Source organism: Sylvia atricapilla, chromosome 5 (assembly GCF_009819655.1).
Source record: "Sylvia atricapilla isolate bSylAtr1 chromosome 5, bSylAtr1.pri, whole genome shotgun sequence".
Lineage (NCBI taxonomy): Eukaryota > Metazoa > Chordata > Aves > Passeriformes > Sylviidae > Sylvia > Sylvia atricapilla.
This window is the reverse complement of record NC_089144.1, coordinates 61,263,186-61,286,822: the sequence shown is the minus strand read 5'-3', so window position 1 is coordinate 61,286,822 and position 23,637 is coordinate 61,263,186. Positions and strand designations below refer to the sequence as shown.

Here is a 23,637-nt window from a genome sequence, read left to right as displayed (position 1 = left end):
TATGGCCCAGGTGTGAAAAGAGAACCTTAAATTATACAGCAGAGCTACAAGTTAACTTGGATTAGGTGTAACAAATGTGATGAAACTGGACATCTGTAAGTATGCCAGGGAAAAGAAACCTCAGGGAAGAGAGACAGTAGCAACAACAATAATAAAAAATACTGGGGGTTTTGTGTAAAAAGTCTTAGGGGACATGAAAATCATCACCTCTGTTTTACAGCTAGAGAAGCTGATGTACTGAGAAGCAAAACAACTCATCTGAGCTCACTCATGAGGTAAGTGAGAGAGTAGAGAATGGAATCCCATTCTCTGACTCAGTGCCCTGTTCACAGGACTATCTGATAATGGCAAATCACCTGCAAGGAGTTCTCAAAAATGGAGGTAATGGCCAGGGAATTCTTTCCACTTATTTCTGTGAAGACTATGGTAGAAACCATTTCCTCCCTTTTAAATCAAGAGACAATTTATGTTCGTGTCACTTAGACTTTGGAAAGATCTCCCGTCATGTGTCCTTGGAGAATCATCCTCAGAAATACTGAAGAGAAGAATGATGTATACGAGGATGCAACATACGCTGATCAATGCTTCCTTCCAGTGATTAAATAAAAAACTTCTTTTCTGGCTCCAACACTGAAATATCAATCAACTGAAATATCTTTTCACTCTACCAAATTCACCTCTGGACTTAATTTTAAATGTATGGGTTTTTTCTTTGTTGAAATTCACTACATATTAAAACCTTTGGTCCAGTTTAACCTCCCCACATCTCCAAACCCTACTTCCATCATACCTCAGATTTGAAAAATACCTTTCTCCCTTTTACAAGTTACTATGGCTGGTCAGTTCAGTCTCCTCCCAAGCACAGATGTCTTCCACTCACCATCCTCTCCCTCTGCCCACATGACACAGAGCTGCCCCCCTTCTCCAATCAAAGTGTGAAGTAAAGCAGCAACACCAGTCAGAGGCTGTAAACAGCTAAGAAATTGAACTGATCAAAAGTCTAAACCATAAACATGGAAGTAAAACACAGAAACACTACACACAAATAAAACCCTAAATATTTAATCAATATTTACCAACTTACAGCAACTCCTGCTGTATTTATGTATCACGTGAGGTAAAAGGAGTAATCATCATGGGATCATGGATCATCCTGGTAAAGGAGTAGCAGACAGCTGGCTGAGTAAGGGCAAGCTGTGGATGATGGACTTGGGATTCAGGGGCCTTTATTTGGCTGGATTGTTGCTGTTGTTTTTTCTAAGTACAATTGTCAAAGGTGTTTAATTTAGCTTATGTGCTTAACCCTTCACTTATGTGGCTGATCCTTCAGATTTCTACTGAACAGCAGTGATGACTCAAAACAGGCATTTTTGCTGCCTTCCTGAATCAGCACCTGGTTTGCTGGAATGAAAGAACAAGGTATTCTCCAAAGCACTTCCAAGAGGATTCTATACAAGCTTTCAAACTGCAGACCCTCACAGTCAATCTAATCCAGCTTCCTGCCATGCAGCATGCAAAGTTTCATCCCCTTAAACTAAGTGTAACACCTGGAGTTCAAGAAGAGCAGGCAATCTAAAAAACAACTCTGTTTTGGTATAGAGAACAAAGATAAACATAAGCCACATTCATCAAAACAGAAATTACCTTCAACTAAACCTACTTGAGTGGCTGGCACCTTGGTACTGTAATGTATCAACCTCTTTACCAATAGCCAAGTGTAAAATCTACTGTATGCTTTGCTTCAATTGAGGCATTTATGTGGACTTCTGGCTTCTGGCTCATGCCCTTAGCCCACATCACTGCATAACCACGTGGAAGGTGCATAAGGATGGTTTCAGGGGAGGTGCAGACTTGCCATTAGTAAACACAGAGAGGGTGGCCAAACCCTGGAACCCTGGAATTCAATGGTGGTGGATGCCCCACGCTTGCTAGTGTTTAAAAGATATTTAGACAAGGTCTTGCTTTACTTTTGGCCAGCCCTAGAGTGGTTCAGCCCAGAAACATAAAAGAGCAAGACAGGAGGGGTGGAAACATGCTCTTCCATGTCTACACACTGGCTTGAGCCCAGAAGGAATCTAATCATACCTACAAAGAACTGTGACCAAAGTTTTCAATTACCTACTCTACAGATGCAGACAACTTGATGTGCGTCTTCAGGCTTTAATTTTGGCCCATTAAACAAAGGCACAAAACCCTGCTGTGCTAAAATTAGATCAGCCTTTGATGGCAGATTTTGTCAAGAAGGAGGTGGGAAAATATGACCAGACAACTTCCAAACTGGAAAATCCATCCCTTTTTGCTCAAGTCCCCACAGGTTTTCATGTCTCTGCTTTGTGCTTCAGTTTATAACAGAAGCACATTCCCAATGACTAGCACTAATTCTGATAGCAACATGATGTCTTATGTTGATTTAAGGATGGAGAGAAATACTGCTAGAAATACTGCTCAAATGAACTGCCAAAAAACCAAACACCTACAGTCCACTCTAAGGCCGCTCTTGGTTCCTTCACAGGTCCATTGGTGACTGGAATGTTGAGGGAATGCACAGGAGCCAAGTGCTGGAGGCCTGACCTGGAGATTGCTTTCCTGCAAATTGAAAAGAAAAACACAGTGAAATGGAGTGTGTATATGGAGTGTATATATAACAAATATATCTCTCCAACATAATTACCCAACATCCTCCCCAGCCTTCTCCAGAAATTAGAAGAGGCAGCAACACATTTCATTTCAGCTTCAGTGAAATGGTGCTTGAATGCCATCTCCTGCTAAAGTTGTTTAGGAAAAGAATAAAGCAACCTGATCACTGGAAATTACTGTTTAATGGAGATCAGTTACTCATCTGGCACTAAGCTGAAATATCAAATCCAGCAGACTATCTGTGGTTATGTTTGCCTCATGCATTACACCTGTTTCTTACACACCAGCTTGATCTGTTGAAACAATTTATGCATAATTCCAAATAGCATTTATAGGAGAGACAAAATATGGTTTTATACAAAGAATCAAACACTTGTTGCTTTTACTTAGTTTATAGGCTGGAAAAAGTTGTCCATTCAGCACCCAGCTACTTAAAGCAAGACATGGGGGTGCCGCTGGGAAGGGAAGTCATAAACTGCTACCTTCTTTGATCACATCAGAATCCCTCAAGGAATTACAGCTTCTTTCCTGACTTATATTTCAGTTCTATCTTTCTGATCCAGAGTAATTTTTGCAGCTCTTGAGGCATAGATGTGACCTTCCAAAGAAGTTGTAGGTGGTGGCCAGAAACACTCCTGAAGCTGTACTGTCTACAGTACTGAGGGGATATTCCCCCTGCCTGTCCCCCTGCAGACACCCAGCCCTGACAGAGCTGCCTCCATCACTGAGCCCTCAGGTGGAAGCACAGTCCACTGGCAATACAAAGCTCAGCTGCAGCTGAACAGTCTGCTTCCTACAGCTTCCCAACATTACTGCATTGTATGTGTTAGAAGTTGATGGTGGTGGCCAAAACAATCTCTCGGCTTCAGCTGCAATGATTCAGAAGAGGACAAAAATCATCTCGGAGAGACATCTCCCTTTGTAAGCCAAACACACACATCCCCCACAAAGTAAAAAGACAGGCTGTTTGTGTAAAGTGCATTTTTGTGATACCGCTCCCACAGTGCTGCAGCTATTTATAGCATCTCCTAATCTTACCACTGTCCCAAGGCAATAAAGGTCAATTGAGCCAGTGGAGACAATCCAGGTCAGCCATATGCTAAATAAATCTTTTCATTGTCCTGAAAATGTACAGTGCAATATATATCCACAGTAAAGGAGCTTGGAAGCCTCGCTGCTCACAGTGCATGTCTGGAAAAATTGAGTGAACTGAAGCAGAATCTCTTCAATCCCCTCTCTTGTGGGCAGCATGAACAACTCAGAACATTGACATCAGCCTCTGATCAACCAACACCCTCTTTTTACTTAATGTGGGGAATACTTTAACATTAAGGAGTTTTTTTTCCAAGAATATTTTGCATTTGACAAAAAAGGGGAAGAAGCCCAAGGAAAATTCTTTTACCGTCTGACAATGTATCAGGAGGGAACAATTTAGCAAAAAAGATTTTGTGCCAAATATATAAGTACAGCATAAGCTACACGTCTCAATAACTGGATTAAGGCCTCAGAGAAATAAGCTACAAGAAACTAAAAAATGGGTTTTAAATCTATCTTTCAAAAAAACTTCCCAATATTTGGCAGTCTCCTTCCATGCTGTTTTCAGTATCAAGGTAGTTATTTGGGGCTTGCTAAACACAAGAATACATTCTTGTGTCTATTTGTGGTTCACAACGCGCTAGTTTATTTGGGTGGAAACATGGCACTATCACTTTTTCCACTCTGCATCACTGACAGGGGTAAAGCAAACCTACTTAGGCCTGTCCTCACTATGGAGGAAGGTAAATATGTGTAACAAGTGGCTGCAGACATCTCAGCACCCAGCCTCGGATACTATTTCAAGTCAGAATTAGAGATGTGCAAGCCTCCCACAGGAGAACCTGAGACTTGGCCCACATTTCTTTAAGAGCAAGCCGAGGCTGATGAGCCTTTTTGGGGGGAGACCTGGTGCAGTTTTGTGCCAACTGCCTGCCCTTTCTCTCCAAGCCAAGCTGGATTTATGGCCCTGTTTGGAAAGTACGCAAAACACAGGCATGACGATAACACCTTTTTGCTTTTCTTTTTTTTCTTTTTTTGGGGGCTGTTTTAACATAAAAGCCTTAAAATTACCTCAGGGATTGCAAATTTGCATGAGCCAGAAATGACCCTTGGGCCCCAGAACAAACTAAAAATATCTACTTTTGCACAGTTTCTTATCAGAATTTTCTCTTAGAGCAAAGAGGGACAAAGTGTCAAAACACACTGCATGAACTGCAGAAGCCTTTCCCATTAAAAAAGGAGGCCAAGCTAAAGAGCAAACACATGGCCTTCTAATAAATGTAAGACAGACAAGAGAGGGGAAAATGGTAGGTAAAAAGAGGGGAAAGGGAAGGTAGCACGATTCTGATAACAGAGCAGATGCTGAGTATCCAGGTGATCGTATCTCCTATTACTTTGACAAATTACACCACCTGGCACTTTTCCAATGGCAAGGTAACACGATTGGCTTTTAGTTATCTTTCCCAGAAATTTCATCTCCACTGTGCTGAGTGCATGAATGAAAACAAGCTTGACAATCAGCCTTTCCCATAGAAGTAATCACTGTTCCCTTGATAAGAGACAGACAGAAAAAGTGAATCTGTGGTTTCATCATATATTCTATTCTTCAGACTATGAAGAGCACAACTTTGTTAAAATGGGCACATTCAGCTCAGTTGCTGATGTAGTAACCGGCAGCTAGGAAATATTTCATCATAAATAAGGAGCTGTATTTCAATAACAACTTTTTCACATCCAGTAATCAGCTATTTGTAGTAGATGTTATTATTAACATAGCTGACACACCACCATTGAGAACAGGCATGAGTACACATAAATGCCTATGTCATTGAATATACAACTAACAAAAATATCTGACACTAATTCCATAGTTAATACCACTAAGGAAGTTCTTTAACAGAGCAGTCAGCTTTCTTGAAAACCCAAAGCAATCAGACATTCGAGGCATTCAAGCACACTAACTGACTTTTTTTTAAAAGCATTGCTTTTGCATTTTGCTGAAAAGTCAGGCGAGACTCAACCTACTTATTAGATCAAAGGATATATATATTTGATCAGGGGAGATTTGAGCTTACATCCCAGCCTCTGGCTTTACTGAGCCTTCTCCTCCACTGAAAGCATATAAATATCATCCAATGAATTCTTTAGACTGAATAATTTTACCTGAACTCTCAAAGACCACAACTATTAGTCAATAGTATGCAACCTATTTAAGTACTAGAAAAAAAATCTCTTTGGAATAGAAAGAGTAAGTTACCATTGCATGTGGTTAACAGCTTTAACTGTCAATTTAATTGTCACTGGTGTTGGAGTTGCTGCCTTTCCAAGGCTTGGGTTATCATTTTCCTTTGTATATAAGCATTACCGTTGGGATAGGCTCTCAACTGCAAGGTTGAGAGAATATAAAAATGCAGAGGGACAGGCTTCCACAGGTTCTATGGCTAGGACATCTGCCAGGAAAGGTGGTTTTGAGAGTCTTTTCTAAAAATTAACCTAGATATTTACAGAGAAAGGGAAAATCATTCGTATAATGATGTTTAAATTACAATAGCCCTGAATTTCTCTAAATATACAATGTGGATAAACCTTACACACCTACCAGCCCTCAGCTTTGCCAACTAGAGCTTGAAAAGCCCTGTACAAGGCCAGACAGCACCTGTATGTTGTATGAACAAATTATATGTGCCACAGTTTACTTGGAGGTGGTTTTCACTCCTGCAATTTGGTGCTTATGAATGCTATGAAAAAAACGTGCTGGCTAATCTCTGGCATTATTTACGTTTTCCCCATGCATCTCTGCTGATTGCATCAGGACCCCAAAACCCACTGTTTGCAACATGCCTTCTGGGCATGTATTGTTCTCCTTTTTAGCTGACCACTGGGCAGTGATTGTTTCACTGCAACATCGATTCCCAGATCTTTTGCGTTTGCTATGAAAGGAGCCAACTTCAGCCAAATCAAATAATCTGTCTGGTGCACCAAGCCATTCCTGACAGTAGCCAGTAGCAGGTGTTTAGAGAAGCACTGGCACAAATTGGGTGATCCTTCCCCTGACATACTCCAGTCACAGTTTCCAGTAATCAGTAGTTTAAGGACTTCCTGAGCTGGAGGCTGCTTCCAGACCTTTGCACTCAATAGCCTGTAATGGCTTTTTACTCTAGGAATGTGTTGGTCCTTCCCTGAACCCATTTATAGTCTTGGTCTCCACAGCAGGCTATGTAATAAGCTCCACAATTTAATTATGGGCAATGTAAAGTACTTCCTTCTGTCTGTTTTTAAAATTCTGCCTGATAATTCAATTGCTGTATCATATTGTAAGTAACAGCAAGTAACCTCTTGCCTCTCTTCACCTTCTGCGATTTTATTAATCTCTTGATGTACCCCTTGAATCACCAAACCCCAAGTGGAAGCACCCTAGACAACTTGGGCTTCTGCTAACCCTGAATCTGTTCTATCTTTATCAATGTTCTGTAGCTCAATTTCAGGGTTATTTTTTGTTGGGTTTTTTTCTGTTTTGTTTTTGGTTTTAGTTTTTGTTTTTTGGGTTTTTTTTTGTTTTGTTTTGTTTTTTATATATGATTGCCATAACTAAAAAACATATTCAGCATCTGGCTGCACCACAGTGGTGGTGTCATCACACTTTCTGCACTGCGTCCTTTAATTATCCAAGGGTCTCTTTCCTGAGTGTTAAATGATAATATAAAGTGCATATATATAAAATACAAACTTGAGAGCTTTTTAATTCTGCATGTATATTATTTTGCCTTTACTGATCTCACATTTCAGTTGCAATCTGCTTCAGCCATTCAGCATCATCAGATCCTTCTCAAAATTTCTTCAGTCAGATTATGCCCACTCTAATTGTGCAAAGCAACAAGAAGCTTTACCCCCTTTCAGTTTGCTTCCAGGGAGCAGCACTGCTCCATCAGAGATTGCCAGTGTTCCTCACCAGTAAACACGTAGGTAAACCCTGAACACCACCCTATTCCTTGCTACACTTAAACAGTTGTTTAACCATGAGGACGCCATGCCTTTCACCCCCAGTTTCGGCACCAGAAGCTGTTTTTCTTCCCCCATCAAAGCTTTCTGGAAGCCCACATGGGCTGCCCTTGGGCGTACCACTCCAGTTCACAGCTCTCATGCCTCTGTCAACAAACTCTGCAAGATTCACCAGTCCTGGAATTGAGAAAGCTGTGCTGGCTCTTCTCCAGCACATCCCACTCAGCTGTACATTTACTGGTCCTGCATCTTAGCAGCAGCTTTACCAGTGTCTCTGGTTAAAACTTGCTGCTGGGTTGCCCCACCAGCACTCTGTGAACCCATGTGACCACCCCACTCCTTTAGGAGTGGAGCTCACTCAACAGGGAATTCATAAACCCCTCTCAGGAGTTTCTTATTTGAATTCCACCAGAATACTTAGCAAAATCAAATCTTAGTGATTACTGGCCCTTTTGTCAATGTGGTCATAAGGCTCCTACATGAACCATCCCATTTTCCTCAGGTTCATCCACACAAGTAGCAGCTCAGCCTAGGACACTCTCAAGCACCTTCAGCAGTGAGCACTGATGCAAAAGATTCAATTAGCACTGAAAGAAACAGACCTTTCAGAACTCCACATGAAATGCTTTCCTAAGCATCTGTCACTCTCTGCTGCCCAGGAATGTATGGAAAAGCCAAGATTTGGGTAATTTCCCAGCCGGTCAACACCCACATCACCAATACCCCAAACAAACCTTTCTCCACCCCTCACCACAGAGAGCTGTCTGAAAAAAAAGGTGCATGGAAGCTGGCACATATCCATGAAACATTGTGGCTCTGGACAGCTTTGGTTTCAGCCTCAAGCCCAGCTTCCTGTACCAGGAGCAGCTCATGTTCACTAGAGACTGACCTGAAGAGAGTGAAACAAATTTCCACTACACAATCTTCCCAGGTACCTCAACAGCAACCACAGAGCTGTAACACAGTGCACCGACTCCCCAGTAAGTTCTGGCAAGAACATTTGGATCTATCACATCAAAGACTTCATTCAGCTTATATTGAGCAGGTGCAAGACCAAACAGAGCCAATAAGCCTTCTGACAAAAGGAATTATGAGACAAAGCAAAAGGAGCAGAAAAGAACTGCAGAAAGTTGGGTCAGGTTAACAGAGGAAACACCTCTACCACACAATGATGTCTTTTCTGTGTCAGTGCAGTGTTCTGTGCAGTGAACACTGCAGTTCACAGATATTTTTCTGTGTTATGCATATCAAAGGATATTCTTTAAAAGGAGGACTTCTGGTATTCTTGCCCCTTGAATTCTGGGTACAAGAATGGCAGGTTACTTTTCCTATACCAAAAGAATACAATGGGTTTATGAAATAAGCTGTGGGTTACAAGAGGCATTCACAAATTGTGGCATAAATATGTTTGCAGTTTCTTCAGTGTAGACATGCAAATCACTGCTGCCCTCTGGTTATACTTGCAGCTTGATTTAGTGTCAAAATAATGCAAGTCCAAAGGCCAAAGATCTCTACTATACATTTTTTCTTGTCTCTGCTTCACTTGACCAGTAGGCATACGTTAAGCACCAAATTTTACCTTTTGGAAGGCAATTTATGGTTTCAATTTAATCCTGAGCTGTGCAAAATTATTCAATCCCTTAAATCTTATCTTCCATCAAGAGTTCATTGTCTCCGAAGGCAGAGAAAGCACACAGTTTTGTGTTATCTCCCATCAAGGTGACCAATATATCTTGTCCTAGATCTAGAAGTCACTTCAGAGTCTCTATTTTACTAAAATCAGGATGACTTTGTTCCTGCATGCTGTCATTGGCCAGGCCCTGGATCCAGCTCATTCCCCTGGAAACTCCGTAACAATCCTCATCTACAATGTGGAAATTGAAAATGGCTCAGATCCAAGACTTGGATAATTAATAAGATAATTATAAGAAAAAGTCAAAATCATGTGGAATTCTCTCTAAGCTCCCATCAGAGTGCAGATTTCCATATATCAATGGTTAGCACCAATTTCTTCCTCCTGCTCACTTTAGGGGTTTTGGTGGGGGTTTTTTGCCTTTATTCTCTAAATTTCTTAGCAGACAGGACAAAACCTGAAGGAAACTTACGGTACAAGGCAACTAAATTTTAGGACCAATAGGATTTCTCCCAATATTTGGCTTAAAATTTCTGAAAAGATATGCACAAATAGGGTGATTTCTCTTGCCACAGAAAGTGACAGACCTCAGAGAACTCCTTGTAGTAACAGAAATATCAGCATTAAGTTTCATGAGGAAAAAGCAAAAAAGTGATACAATTGGTGATGCAATGATGCAATGGCCATGAAAAGATGAAGGGTATTCTCTAGCCCTGTAATTTACTGAGAAGGGAATAAAAAAGAGGCCTAGGAAAGCTGGGGATAAAAAAAGATACAAAAGCTTTCTTGAAGTGATTTATTTTGATTTATTTTTGCTTCAGTCAAAACCAATTTGTTTCAGAAAAGAGTTTAATTTTTTTCTAGCCTTCAGCTTTGAAAACTGTGAATATCAGATCTGGAAAAGACCTTCTAGGTCAATAAAGCAAATCAATTCTGTTTCAAGCAAACTTATATGTTCGAATTCAAGAAGGTAAAGACCCATTTCAAATCTAGCCTGATTGTACCTTCTCTCTTATTCCTACTGAGATCTATGCTAGATCTCCACTCTTTTCATCATTAAAATTCTTTTTTTTCTTTTTTTGGTAATTTCCATCCAATATGCATGCCCCTGCACAATCTTCCTTAAATTGATATTATTATATTTTCACATTAGTCCAAAGACTTAAAGTTGGACTGACAACCAATGATTTTATATCATACTCCTACAGAATAAAAGGCACCTGAAAGTTTTGATCCAGAAATTTTTAAACCTTTGGATCAAAATCCTTTGAGTGAGTTTATGTAGGGCAGAGATGTGCATAGGGAGTTAGAAGCTCACATTTCAAAGATTCTGGAATCAATCAAGTAACCAAGATGATAAAATTTAATCACTGTCTTTCCAAGCAAACAACAAGAAATGCTCTAGGGAACTGTGAGCATAAATGATTTCCAGCTGCATCACAGACTGGACATCAGCATTAGAGAAGATTGATATGTTTTTACTATTTCAGAAAGCAAGAGAAGCCTGAATGGGAATTATTTCCATAACACATTTTCATACATTTCAAGCAGGTAAAAACCATGGGACATGCAGGACCTGCATTCTGTAGTTCAAGTATAGACAGGGGTGACAGAAAATTAGATAGATATGCCTGTGGTATGATTGTGACATTTTTTAAAATAATATTCTGAAATACAAAAGAGTGCAGTTATTCTTTGTTATCACTCTGCCATAAAAAAAAAAGATCTCAGATTAAAAAAACTTAAGCTCTTTTTTCAGGGTGCCTCTTGGTGGCATCAATCAATATTCATTTGATCTGGAAGATAAGAAGGAAAACAAAACAAAATAAGGAGGAAGAGAGAAATTTAGAGCAACATTTTAACATCAGTCTTGGAAATGTTTTCTTGCCACTCAGATTCTAGCACATGGTTTCTAAATTAACTTAATTTAAGGTAATTTTTATATCAGATCAGAATCCTTCATTGGCATAAATTATTTACACAAGCTGAAATGTCATTATGACTCAAGGACTATATAGCCTCACATAAACTATGTAATAAATTACCATGTTGTTTTTTTCTTTTCTACAAATCCAGTGTGTGCCTTGCAGTTTTGCACTGTAAGCTTCAGACAGTGGTTTCAAATATGGATTATTTGGAATCTTTCTATGCTCCTGAATCATTAAGTGTTCTTCTCTTTCTTTGTGTACTACCTTTTCCTTGAAAATTGAGACACCAAAAATTGTGATCTCCCATTTCCAAATTTTTCCCCATTATAAGTTTTCATTTAGCATGGAGGGGTCTCAGAGGGATTAAAAATAAGAATTTTCCATTTCTCAGTATGCAAACAAAAATTGAAAAGGTAATAGAGATTCATACTGACTAGACAAAAGAAAAATAATTCCACAGTTTATAGATCGTGGATTTAAGAAATAAAGAAACTTTACAGGAGATGACAAAACAAGTTTATAACCAAGTGTTGATATAAGAATCAAATTGTCTTCCTTCCAGACATATATTTAAATACCTAGGGCTCAAAGAAAGACCCAGAATAACAACAAGCTTTTAAACAATCCAAAACAACCATTTTTTCCTAAGAAAAGATTTTGCAAGCTCACAGGACAGAGAAACATCCTCTCTTCTGAAAATCAAGTTAGACTTTCACACTCTAAACACAGAGTCTGGAGAGCAGAGCACGGAAGGGAATTCAGGCTTGGCCTGCATAGTTAATCAGAAAAAAAATAATTAAAAAAAAAAGCAGGGGAAAAAAGCCCACATTTATTTTTCATTAGAGTGACACTGGAGAAAGACAGATAAAAATATCAAACTAGCATCCAGGTGAGACAAGCACCATCATGCTCCAAGAGCCTGCACCTCCATACCATTCCCAACTTCCTTCCTTTGCCTCTGGCATGGTTTTTATGCATTCATCTCAAGCAAATAGATGTGTGTCCCTCACTTTCAATTCCTTCTGTTTGAGACAAGCTGAAAGAGCTCAGCAGAAGTTGGAGAAAAAGAATTTACTGCAGTAAGTGAATGGCAGATGAAAATAGAAATCATCAGTTCCCCAGCAATTCTGCGTAGAAGCCTGCAGGACCCCAACCAAAGCCCAGATTCTAATCAGAAGGTTTTGATTACTTTTAACAGGTTTTAGGATCAAAGAATAGAGGCTTAGGGATAAAATTTCATAAAAAAAACCAAACAGGAATGAAGGATACGTGTAGAAAATACAATAAATCACCACCTTCCCTTCTCCTCATCAGCAACAACAGTATGGCAATACAGAAATGAGGATAAGTGCACCTCCTGGCAAGATTCCCCCTCTTCCTTCAGTCCGCAAAAGCAGAATACTTCAGAAACAGCTTAAAACTAACTTCCAAAACTAAAAGAGAATCTGACTCAAGCCCAGCTCTGAGAACAAATTTGACTCACAGAATCACAGAATATGCTGAGTTGGAAGGGACCTCTCAGGATCAAGCTCCTGGCCCTGCACAGGACACCTTGAGACTCACCCCATGTTCCTGAAGGCATTGTCCAATGCTTCTGGAACTCTGTCAGGCTCACATGGTCACCCACTGGGTAACTGACCAGTTCTCTGATGAGCCTCTTCTAGTGCCCAACCATTCTTTGATTAAAGAACTTTTTACTAATATTCAACTTGCATCTCCCCTGATGCAGCTTCAGGCCACTCCCCTGTGCCCTGTCATTGGTCACCCCAGAGCAGAGATCAGTGCTGCCCCTCTGCTGCTCATGAGGAAGCTGTGACTGCAGCCAGGTCTCCCCTCAGTCCCCTCTCCTCCAGGCTGTGCACACCAAGAGACCTCAACCACTCCTCCTGTAGCTTCCCCTCAAGGCCCCTCACCATCTTCACTGCCCTCCTTTGGACATTCTCCCAGAGTTTAATGTCTTTTGTATATCGTGGCATCCGAAACTGCCCCCAGCACCCGAGGTGAGGTTGCCCAGTGCAGAGCAGAGCGGGACAATCCCCTCCCTTCCCTGGCTGGTGATGTTGTGCCTGATGTACCCCAGGACAGGGATGTCCCTCCTGGCTGCCAGGGCACTGCTGGCTCATGTTCAACTTTGCACTGACCAGGACCCTCAGGTCCCTTTCCATGGCACTGTTTTCCAGCCTCCCATTCCCCAGTCTGTCGATACATCCAGGATTACCCTGCCCCATGTGCAAAATCTGGCACTTTCCCTTGTTGAACTTCCCATGATCACCCTCTGGGTAATGGCCCAGTCCCCTAATCTGTCAAGGTCTCTCTGCAGGGTCTTCCTGCCTTCAAAGGAGTCAACAGCTTCTCCCAGTTTGTGTCATCTGCAAATTTGCTCAGTATCTCTTCCAGTCCTGCCTCCAAATCATTAACGAAGCTGTTGAAGAGCACAGGGCCGAGGATGGAGCCCTGCAAAGCCCCACTGCTGACAGGTCCCCAGCCTAATGTCACCCCATTCACGGTAACCCTTGGTGCCTGACTCATGAGCCAGTGCTGACCCATTGCATGGGGTGTTTATCCAGCTGTTTAGCTCTGAGCACACCATGAATTATCTACCAAAAATACTTAACACTGAAGCTTGTTCTTGGTAATCAACTTTGGAGTTAGACATAACCTTTTTTTTAAAAAAATCAAATTTTCTGTAGCAAACTTTAACACTTCTGCCTGGAGGAGAAATCACACCAGGTTTCATTCACATCAAATTAAGACAACAGCATCGCCTGTGTCATGCATTGTTACAACTCTCACCAGAATCACAACGAGGGCCTTCTCCCTTCAACACGCAGCAGACGCTGAATTCTGCTGCAGGGAGAGGCCAAGGCACTCTCAGTCAGGAGAGAGATTATTGCATTCCCTCCCAACCCCAAGGGACAGCTGTCACAGCACTCAGCCTAGGTCTCAGTCTTGGAAAAAGGAAAATTTCAGGGAGACATTGAGGTAAAAAATGCAGCCAGTACATCAACTAGGGCAGCGATCTTCATGGCTGAGATGGAAGTGGAGGTCTTTAGCTTTCGTTAGCAGCTCAGTTGATCTAGTTAAATAAACGGTATAACTGGAGTTTCGGTTGTGTTTCTTTTCTTTTGGAAGCAGTTTAAGAAATGTTCATTTTTCTCATAATCTGCCCTTTTCTTTTTTTCATCTAAATTCTGTTAAATTATACATATGTGGTTCTGCTTCCTCCCTGTTGACTCATCAGTTGTGTACAAGCAGGCTAAAAAAACCTCCAAAATACAAAGCACTGTCAAATGCATATAACAAGCAAACAGCAGGGAGGAAAGACTCTTATTTTTCTTCTGATTTTTTTTTGGGTGCTGCTTCTCTTGTGCCTATATAGCTTCAGAAAAGGACACAGTAAATTGCTGGAGCTCCTTGAGGGTTGGATAAATCCTCAGACAGAATGACTCGAAACCCTACTTTGGAAGAGTAACCTGGAAGAGATGTGGGCATTAACCTTATTACAGGACGTGCCCTATTACTTGAGCATTATTTTAATTTGAAAGAGATTTTGAATGTAAAACAGGGATTTGTAATGCCACACTCTTAATTCTTGTGTTGGTGTATTGTTTAGTCACTGGGGTCAAAATAACTTTGAAGTATTTTGAAGTCCCTCATAAGACCATAATAGAAAGAATATATTACGTGTTTATGTACTGGTTTTATTATGAAAGAATAAGACCAGTATCCGACCAGTATTTTTTCTTTCTCTATCATTGAGCATTAAGATGGGAAGATAACTGACAGCACAGGAGATTCAAATCCTTTACCACCAAATTACCAGAACAGAAGGTATCAACTCTACAACCTTCCCACCCACTTCTACCCTGGAGCAACACTTGTAGCACTGAGAAGGCAGGTCAATCACCAGATTCAATCCAACTTCCACCTCATATTTTCTTGGGGTTTTTGAAGAAGAGAGCCATGGATCCAAGTGTCTTAGCACTCTTGCACAGGATAAAACTGTCCCCTCAGTAAAACAAGTCCCCTAAGATGTGACCTGTGTGGGAATGCTAAGTCATTTTACATTGGCACACAACTAAATAGTCATTAAATCATGCTGGTTTCAGGTAGAATTAAATCTGGATTAAAAATTAGCTAGAAGGAACAGCTCATTGTGCCTTGAACTGGCACTGTCTCCAGATACAGCACTATTTAAAGAAAGAAAATCCAAGCTCTGGTGAATTAAATCTAAGGAGCCTTTCCCTGTTTCATTACATCAGCCCCATCAAGCACAGTAAGGTCCAGAAATGCAGTAATTTGTTTTTCCCCCCACATATTTTACTGCTGCATCACCTGTTCAAAAAGACACACACACAGAAACCATTTCTTTAGATAGCAACTATTTGTTGGATGAAATCACACCTTGACCACAGAATGACCACTCCTCTATCAAACAGGAGCAAAAATATCCCAGCTGCCTTTTGCTCCTGGCAGATACAGAAGCAGCCAGGCCAGGATACTCTTTGGAACCTCGCTGAACACGTATGTGATGAAACCTGAGCTCTCCTTAGCATGGAAATCCAAACTACCTTCGATCACCTGATCTGATGGGATCACAGTATAGATGTAAAAAACACCCAAGTGCAGGTTACCTACGGTTATTCATGATGCCACTTTCCCAGCACCCAAAAATGGACTGAATCACTGGGTGTTATTCTGATTTTGGTATTATATCCACTTTAGAGGGAGGAATCAATTATCCCCTGAAATTCCATCCTGTATATCCCTTCAATAAAGCCTCCAACAAAATACTAGTGGGCAGTGAAGAGAAGTGACAGAAGAAATATTTTGAGTAGGGTGCTACTGAAATAGCACTGAATAATACTGAAATATCATTGCCCTCTTTCTAGTGATATTCCTTATCAGGAGGGACAGCACAGCTTGGGCAACCCAACCAGCTTTCTTGGGGACCTGGCCCACAGCATGTGAGTCACTGAGGAGGAGGACATGAAGGAAATTACACGCTCCCACCCCTGTGTGCTACTGCATCAACCTGCTCCGGCTTCATTCTTCCAGCTGCCTTTACCAGAGCAGAAGGACAAAATGAAGTGAGTTCAGAAGAAGAGAGAACATGAATAAAAGGCAATAGCAAAAGACAGAGAAATCCTGAAATTTTAAGGGGAGCATGACCAATTTCTGCTCAACCTAGGATTAAAATGTATTTTCTAGGACAGATTTTTGCTGCTCTGAAAGTGAACATAGTCATCCCATGCTCATGATAGGACAGAGTTCACACCCTGACACATCTACAGGAGCAACAGGGAAGAGAAGGACAATACTCTGCTTCCAAGTCTTTCAAAAAAGTACCTAACTGGTGAAGTTAGTGTGACCACAAAAACCTATCTTTGCTAGTTGCCCTCACAGCAGATTTTCTTGACAACTCCACAGGTGATGCTTCTTCCCCACAGCCACAGTCAGTTTTTCAAGCCATGAAGTGATACTGGATGGTTATGAAAAGTTCCCACTGAGAAAAATCCACCAGAGAGGCAATTGCAGCTACTCAGTAAGATCCTTCCAGATATAGGCAGGTAACTTCTATTAAAACAAATACTGCACTAAAGCTCTTGTGCAGATAAAGTTCTGGGCAACAAAAAAGAAAAATAAATCTCTTCTGTGGAAAAGTAAAACAAGCAGAAACAAACAAACAAAAAAAAAATTAAGTGAAGTACTCCTACTATTCTTTTGCCCCAGATTTTCCAGAGTATACTGTCTGTTCCTTGAGCCGAGTAGGGATGGCCCCTTCTGAACATGTGGAGACCAGTAGCTGCCTTGCTGGGATCAAGAGCCCTCATCCCCAACTGGCAAATATGGTGTAACTCCAACTCCAGTAAACTAATACCACTTTAGATCACTTGAGACATTATCCACAAATTAGTTCTCACCAGACTAGCAGTACTATATTAAATCAATTATTTATAAGTATCACCAAGCAAGAACTGAGTGGAAAAAAAAGTAGGCACGGTGAGGAAAAATTAAAAAGAACGAGAAAAACCCTCCATTTCCCATTGCTGCTGGGAGGCACAGAAGCAGATAACTTCTTTGTATGGTGGGGGCTAACAAGACACTATAGCCCACACCAAATGCTTCAACTTAAATTTTTAGACTACTTAATCCTTACTAGTCCAAATAAGAGTGTGAAAATTACTTTCACTTCATAACATCTTACTGCACTTGTGGCCAAGTCTGTGCCCCTTGGACTACAATAAGCTGAAAAAACTGTTAACACAAGACAGTGCTCTGAAGCCGCTCCTTCACACTGGTATGAAAATCAAGTGCAAACTTCACAATTAACAGCACTAATTGTGTATAGTAATAAACATTGCAAGATCTCCAGTGCAGTGGATACCAACTCAGCTTCTTATCGGTTGTCCAGAACATCCACTTATTTTGTTATTGCTATTGTTTTGGTTTTTAAGACATCTGATTGCAAAAGGCAATACTGAAACCACAGCCCATCCGTAATGCAGAAAAGTCTGTCTGAATTTGCAGAGAAACTAACGCAGTAATTTTTGTTATAAAAGGGTCATGATTCAAATATCAATGATATTACGTCAACACTGTGGAAAATGCACTGCTAATTAAAGTGTACAAGAGATAAGGATGAATACCTACACAGTCGATTTGAGAGACTGCTCATTTTGGGTAGGTTTTTAAAACAACATTGCTGGTAGCAGCAATACTGCAAGCCTAATTTCCTTGACAAGTCAGGATTCAGCTTTCCAAACTTGAGATTCTGCATTAACTGCTGAAGACTGTAATTCCATCTGGGGGAACACAATAAATTTGAGCTTTGTTCTTGTGGTCTAGCATGTCACCAGAAACCTTTGCTGGAGTTACAGAAGTACTACATGAAGACAAGAGTGCATTACCTCATCAATAAAATGTTTCAGGAGCTTTTACAGAAACAGCAGCAGAAAAACAAAGAGCAATTTGAACTCGAGAGAAGCAATTTGTTCTGTTTTATAAGTTAATTTGTAATGCCAAAATATACCATTAGCTAAAATAACAGTTAATTTGTAACTTCATTTTAAGCTCATAAGAAAAAAAAAAAAAAAGTTCTTTGCAGCACTATAAATTGTGACACTCCATTTCTATAGAGTGGTTCATATTGCAGATTTTGAAACACATTACAAAACAGGGAGCAAGCCAGCATTTTGTAGATAGAAACCAAAAGATACATCTTCCCCAGATACAATTTTTTCCCCACAGAGCTCTATCTCAGCTTTGATCAGAGCAGCTAATATTTTCAACAGATGCTGAGGAGTGGATTTTCTTTTAAAACAAAAGGCATTTGCCATCATATCTCATCTGACTGACTGTGTCCTAAATTTAGAGCAGAATTTTAATCTTCTAATCTGTACAAGACCTTGTTCTGAGATCATGCTCACTTTCGTGTGTCCATCATCACTGGCTTGAAATTTAGATGAGAAGTGAAAGCACTAACAATTGTTTACTGAGAAATATTGCTTTGGAGAAGGGATGAGACTTATTCAACACTTAGGCACATCATCTGTCTCACTAACATTCCAGTATTCGAAAAGCCCCTTGAAAATTAACTTATTGTTGATTTATCATGCTTAATTGTACAGCTCACCAACCTCATCTTTCCCCTTAATTTCATCTGATGGGGAGATACTGAAGAAAATGAGGCCGGAGGCTATACAGAAGGAACCAGACTAACTAGAAATTTGCAGTAAAAATAGGTTGCCCAGAAGCAAGAATTGGATTTCAGGTGCCCTGAGCCTTCCCCTGCAATCCCCACTTTGAAGAATTTCTTCTGTTGCACTGAAGACCAAGTGACAAGTCTGGTGCTACTCCCCCCATATGGAATATTCCCCCCGGACACCTACACACCCCTATATCTTCTTATAACTTTTAAGAGCTGCCTGACGCTGAAGTAAATGCAAACACACTTGACACCTCTGGTTCAGCTCCATATGTGATGTCCTACATTCAGCGAGCTCAAAGTGAAATTATGTTACCTCCCTTCACCAGCAAGGTTCAGAAAGGCAAAACATAACTCTTCCAGGGTTGCAATAAAAGAGGAGGAATCAGATGGCAACAAAAATTAATGCCATTGCTGAATCCAAAGCCCCTCTGCGTTCTCATTTTACGACTTACAGATAAATATATCATCCAGGTATCTTGCCACATTTTAAGTCTGATTATCTGCGCTACTCCTTTGGCACTCTGTCAAGAGACACACACACGTTGTTTCCATTATTCCAAGCGGGTTTTAACATTTGCAATTGCAGAGTTTTCCGAAGGTTATCAGAAAAGATCAAAGTTCAGATGCAGAAAAAGCTGGAACAGTTTCTATTCAACTGGTGAAAGAAAGAAAACTTTTTAAAACGAGAACAAGGATTTGATTTGTATGTGGAAGAAATTTGGTGATTTGTAAGGTGAAGCAACGGGATGTATAATGTTAAAAATCATTGGTTGAACGAGGTTTCATAAAATACAATAACTCTAACATCAACATTGACTGGACTGGTATTTTATCCCTCAGCTTCAGTAACTGTGTTAAAGACTGTAATTTCCCATGCCAGTGGTTAAGCCTTTTTAAACATATTCTTTACATTGCCTTTTGTGTATTCCATCTTTCCATGCACTGTTCATGGCACCAAGTACCTTCTAAAGTATTTTATTAGGCTTTACAGTAATATACTGCAAATAACATATAATGGAACAAAGATCAAGGTGGAGAATTCACAGGATTTGAATTCTATTTAAATAGTCATTGCAATATCATGCATCTCATACTAAACAGGAAACAATATGTATCCACATTAAAACACAAAATATCTGCACAGTTACTGGTCTCCTTTGACACTAAACAATGAAAAAAATTAAGTCATTTAGACATGAATAAACCTTGCATCAGGAAATCCATGAGCATAATAATAAATTCTAAAGAAAGTTTTAGATTGCTTTGTTCATCTGGAGCTGAGGAAGAAGTAAAACTCCCCATACCTGTTTAGTAGTATATATTTTCTAGATATAACTTTCAGGTGATGGAAGTCCCATAGCTTCCCTTAGGAATCTAATCCACAGGCTGCCAGACCTCTGGGACAAAGTTCCATTGGCTTCAGGCTAACTAGGTTGATTTTTCACCAGCTGATATATTTTTGCAGCAGTACAGAGCAGAACGAAATTAAATGTCATTTTTATAATCGCTCCCCTCATTTAACTCAATCTCTCCTAAAAGGCTCCAGCACTGCAGACTTTATTGTTTTAAATGCTTAAACATGAGGTGAAAATGCTACCCAATAAATAAAGGACCTTCAAAACTCCAAAGGCATTTCCCCACGTTTCCATGGAAATGGCACTTCACTCTTTAACTAAGATGACATTAATGATCATATGCCTGAAGTCACACAAAAGAGAGAAAGAGGACAGAAATTGCCAGCTACTCCAGAGTGTGTCGATCTGGAGCACAACCTCCCCGGTTAGGGGTAGGACTTGATAGCCTTTCTGCAATGCAAAGCTTCAGCAGAAGCAGCTCTCACAGTGTTAGAATAGAGAAGGGTTGCTGCTTTATTTTTAATTTGGCTCAGTAACCATGTTTGCTAACTATAGAAGTAAAACAAATAAATCAATGTCATCATCATCTGAGGGAGGAAGAGGAGGAGGAGGAGAAAGAAAGGGCAGCTTTAATAAAAGTAACACTCTTAATGTGTTGCCATGCTCCAGCCCCCTCACAATGTGTCTGCATCTCAGTTTTATCTAGCCCTGCCGCCCATGGCTGTACGCTGAGGGCTGGAAAGGATCGCTGTGGATTGCTGTGCTGGAGGCTATCACCATTACAGCATGAGCTGACAGCAAACACCAACGCTTTACTGAGCTAGGAACGTGTGCCATGAAGGACAGAGCCTGCTGCTAGGAGCTCCTGGGCTAATGGAGAGTGGAAAGGAAGCAGAGGTGTGGAATGACTTGTCCAGGTTCCATCTTTTCCATGGCCAAGACAAGGGTAGTCAGGTTTCCTCAAAATACTCATTGCATCCTTCCCCACTGATAGCACCGACTCTGTGCTGTGCTGAGGAGACTTTCAGCATGACAGCTCTGAACCACAGATGCCTTGAGTCATATCTCCAAACTCCAGTCCTCGAGGTCCATACATAGAGCAAATAAAGGACAGATCACATACAGATATGTACATTTGGCAGAGAAAATATGAGCCACATTACTATTCTTTCGGACATCAAAAAAAGATAGCAAAACCCAGTATTTTCTGACTGCTTCTATGTCATTGTTTCTACTTTGGATTCTGCTTTTCAATGCTACTCAGAACATGAATCTCCTGGCGTGTCACTGGGACCAGCCCGTTGGGAACTGCTGCTGAACTTTGATTTTTAAAACAGAATTAATAATAATAAAGAGAAATTAACTTTGGATCTGTAAGAAGGCTTGCCAAACAGAAGTCACATTGTGCAAATGAAAATCAGGCCTGATTTATTAATATGCTCTCCTAGGCATGCAAAGCCTTAGAGGAACTTCATACAGGAAAAAAAAAATTATTCCCTTCTTTATCCCATATTTAGATCCATAAAAGTAAGGGACTCTTAGTCTAGAAAGCAGAGCAGCCTGTGATCCTTTGCACCATGACAGCCAAATGCTGAAGGTCTGAAGCATCAGATCTATGTGGAATGTTTTTTTCCCATATATTTTGTACAAAGGTGTATACACTACCTCACACCAGCTCAGAGCATCAGAAGGTACAAGGAATGACAAAGTTGGTCCTTTTGTGCAGATGAAAATAAAAGATTATCAAACATTCAGCAGTTTTTAGGTTTGAGTGTGAAATTCTCAGAATATTTAAATATGAATCAGAAACAGAGGAAATACAAGCCAAAAAACCCAAAACAAACAAACAAACAATTTCTCAAATACTGCAGTGGTCCTACACATTATTCTGGAAGTAATTATCATTTTACAAAACCACATATTTACAGTATCTTGTATAAAGAGACAGAATTCAAAGAACAATAACTTTCAGAGTAATATATATTATATATGCACACAGTACTACCTGAAGCAGAGGTTCTAGTGAAATTTGGGTGACTCATTTTACAGCTTTTGTGTTTCCCTTCTTTTTATTTCAAATATGGTCAAGTCAAAAACCTCCACAGAGGTCCAGTCACCACACTGATTGTGGATTGACCAGCACACAAATGGGTCAGCCTGAAGTCCAGTCATAATGACAGTAAATTAATTATATGGCATTGAATTAAGACTCTCAAGGTGCTCTGATGCACTGGAGTGCTTAATGCAGACAAAAAAGAACAGTCGGTTTCTTTGTTTTGGTTGAGGTTTTACTAATCAAATACAGCAGTGCTTTGCCAGCTCGGACTCCAAAACTCAGCTTTACATACAGACCAGGACTAGAAATAACTCCATGTTTTGGGTAAACTCAGTGAAAGTACGAAACGTAAACACTAAACACAATCTGTGATATTGACTACAGCAAATGCATGAATCATTGTGATGCAGCTACATGTCAATATATTTTATACTGGGATTGCCTTTGAAGCTAATATACTGGTAAATCAATTCAAATGTAACCAACTGAGTATAAAAACAATCAACTTATTTGGCTTTTGCTGCAATGAGTATTCCAGCATCCTATGACATTCATTGATTTTTCTAATGGTGCCACCAAGGTAGAGAAACAAGGGTTTGGCTTTTAGAAATTTAAAAGGAAACAAGACTACACTGGTGGTTTGTTTAGCTTCCTACAAACAAACTGAAGAGCATTGAAGGAAATCTGAGCTGGTCTTTCAGACTCTTACCTGAAGCTGGCAGCTCCACACATTCTTTCCTACATCTATTACAGTTTATTGGCAACAGAATGCTGTGCTAACCTACCAACTAAAAGAAAGCTGATGCCTGGTATTTGCATCCTCTTAAAGCACTACTTAAAGGGAAACAATAGAGACATTTCACTGAGACAGACAAGACCAAGAATAATACGAAAAGAGATGAAAACAATTTTTTAGTTTTTCTCTCCCCTGTGGTTCTGTAAGCATTATATTTACAAGAGGCTTGGTGCTCTATTCTGGTACAGGACATCTCCAAAAGGAATTGTAAAAATCACATAAAGGTAACAAAAAAAATCATATCGACTTATTTTTTAAAGCCAGGTAAGAGGAGGAAAGAACTTGGACTGGGATCTGAAGTGGGACACTGGGAATGAGGAGAATAATGGAGATAATGAAATCAGAAACACTTGGTAAGGCTGTTGGTCCAAACAATATCCTCAATGTTCTTGCATTCCCATGATTCATAAATGGGGTCAGGAACCCATCCAGGACCAGACAGAACCACTGCAAAGAGTGTTCATGAAGCACTTAGGCTGTCATCAAG

At 40.2% G+C, this 23,637-nt stretch overlaps 1 protein-coding gene across 4 annotated transcripts in view; it reads right to left on the bottom strand.

Annotated features, from left to right (window-relative positions):
• DGKI (diacylglycerol kinase iota) overlaps positions 1-23,637 on the bottom strand; it is a 195,912-nt gene that overhangs the window by 118,016 nt on the left and 54,259 nt on the right. For all 4 annotated transcript variants that reach the window (XM_066319716.1, XM_066319717.1, XM_066319719.1 and 1 more), the window contains exon 2: positions 2,478-2,586. In XM_066319716.1, the coding sequence (XP_066175813.1) occupies positions 2,478-2,586 (109 nt within the window). The remainder of the gene's footprint in view (positions 1-2,477; positions 2,587-23,637) is intronic.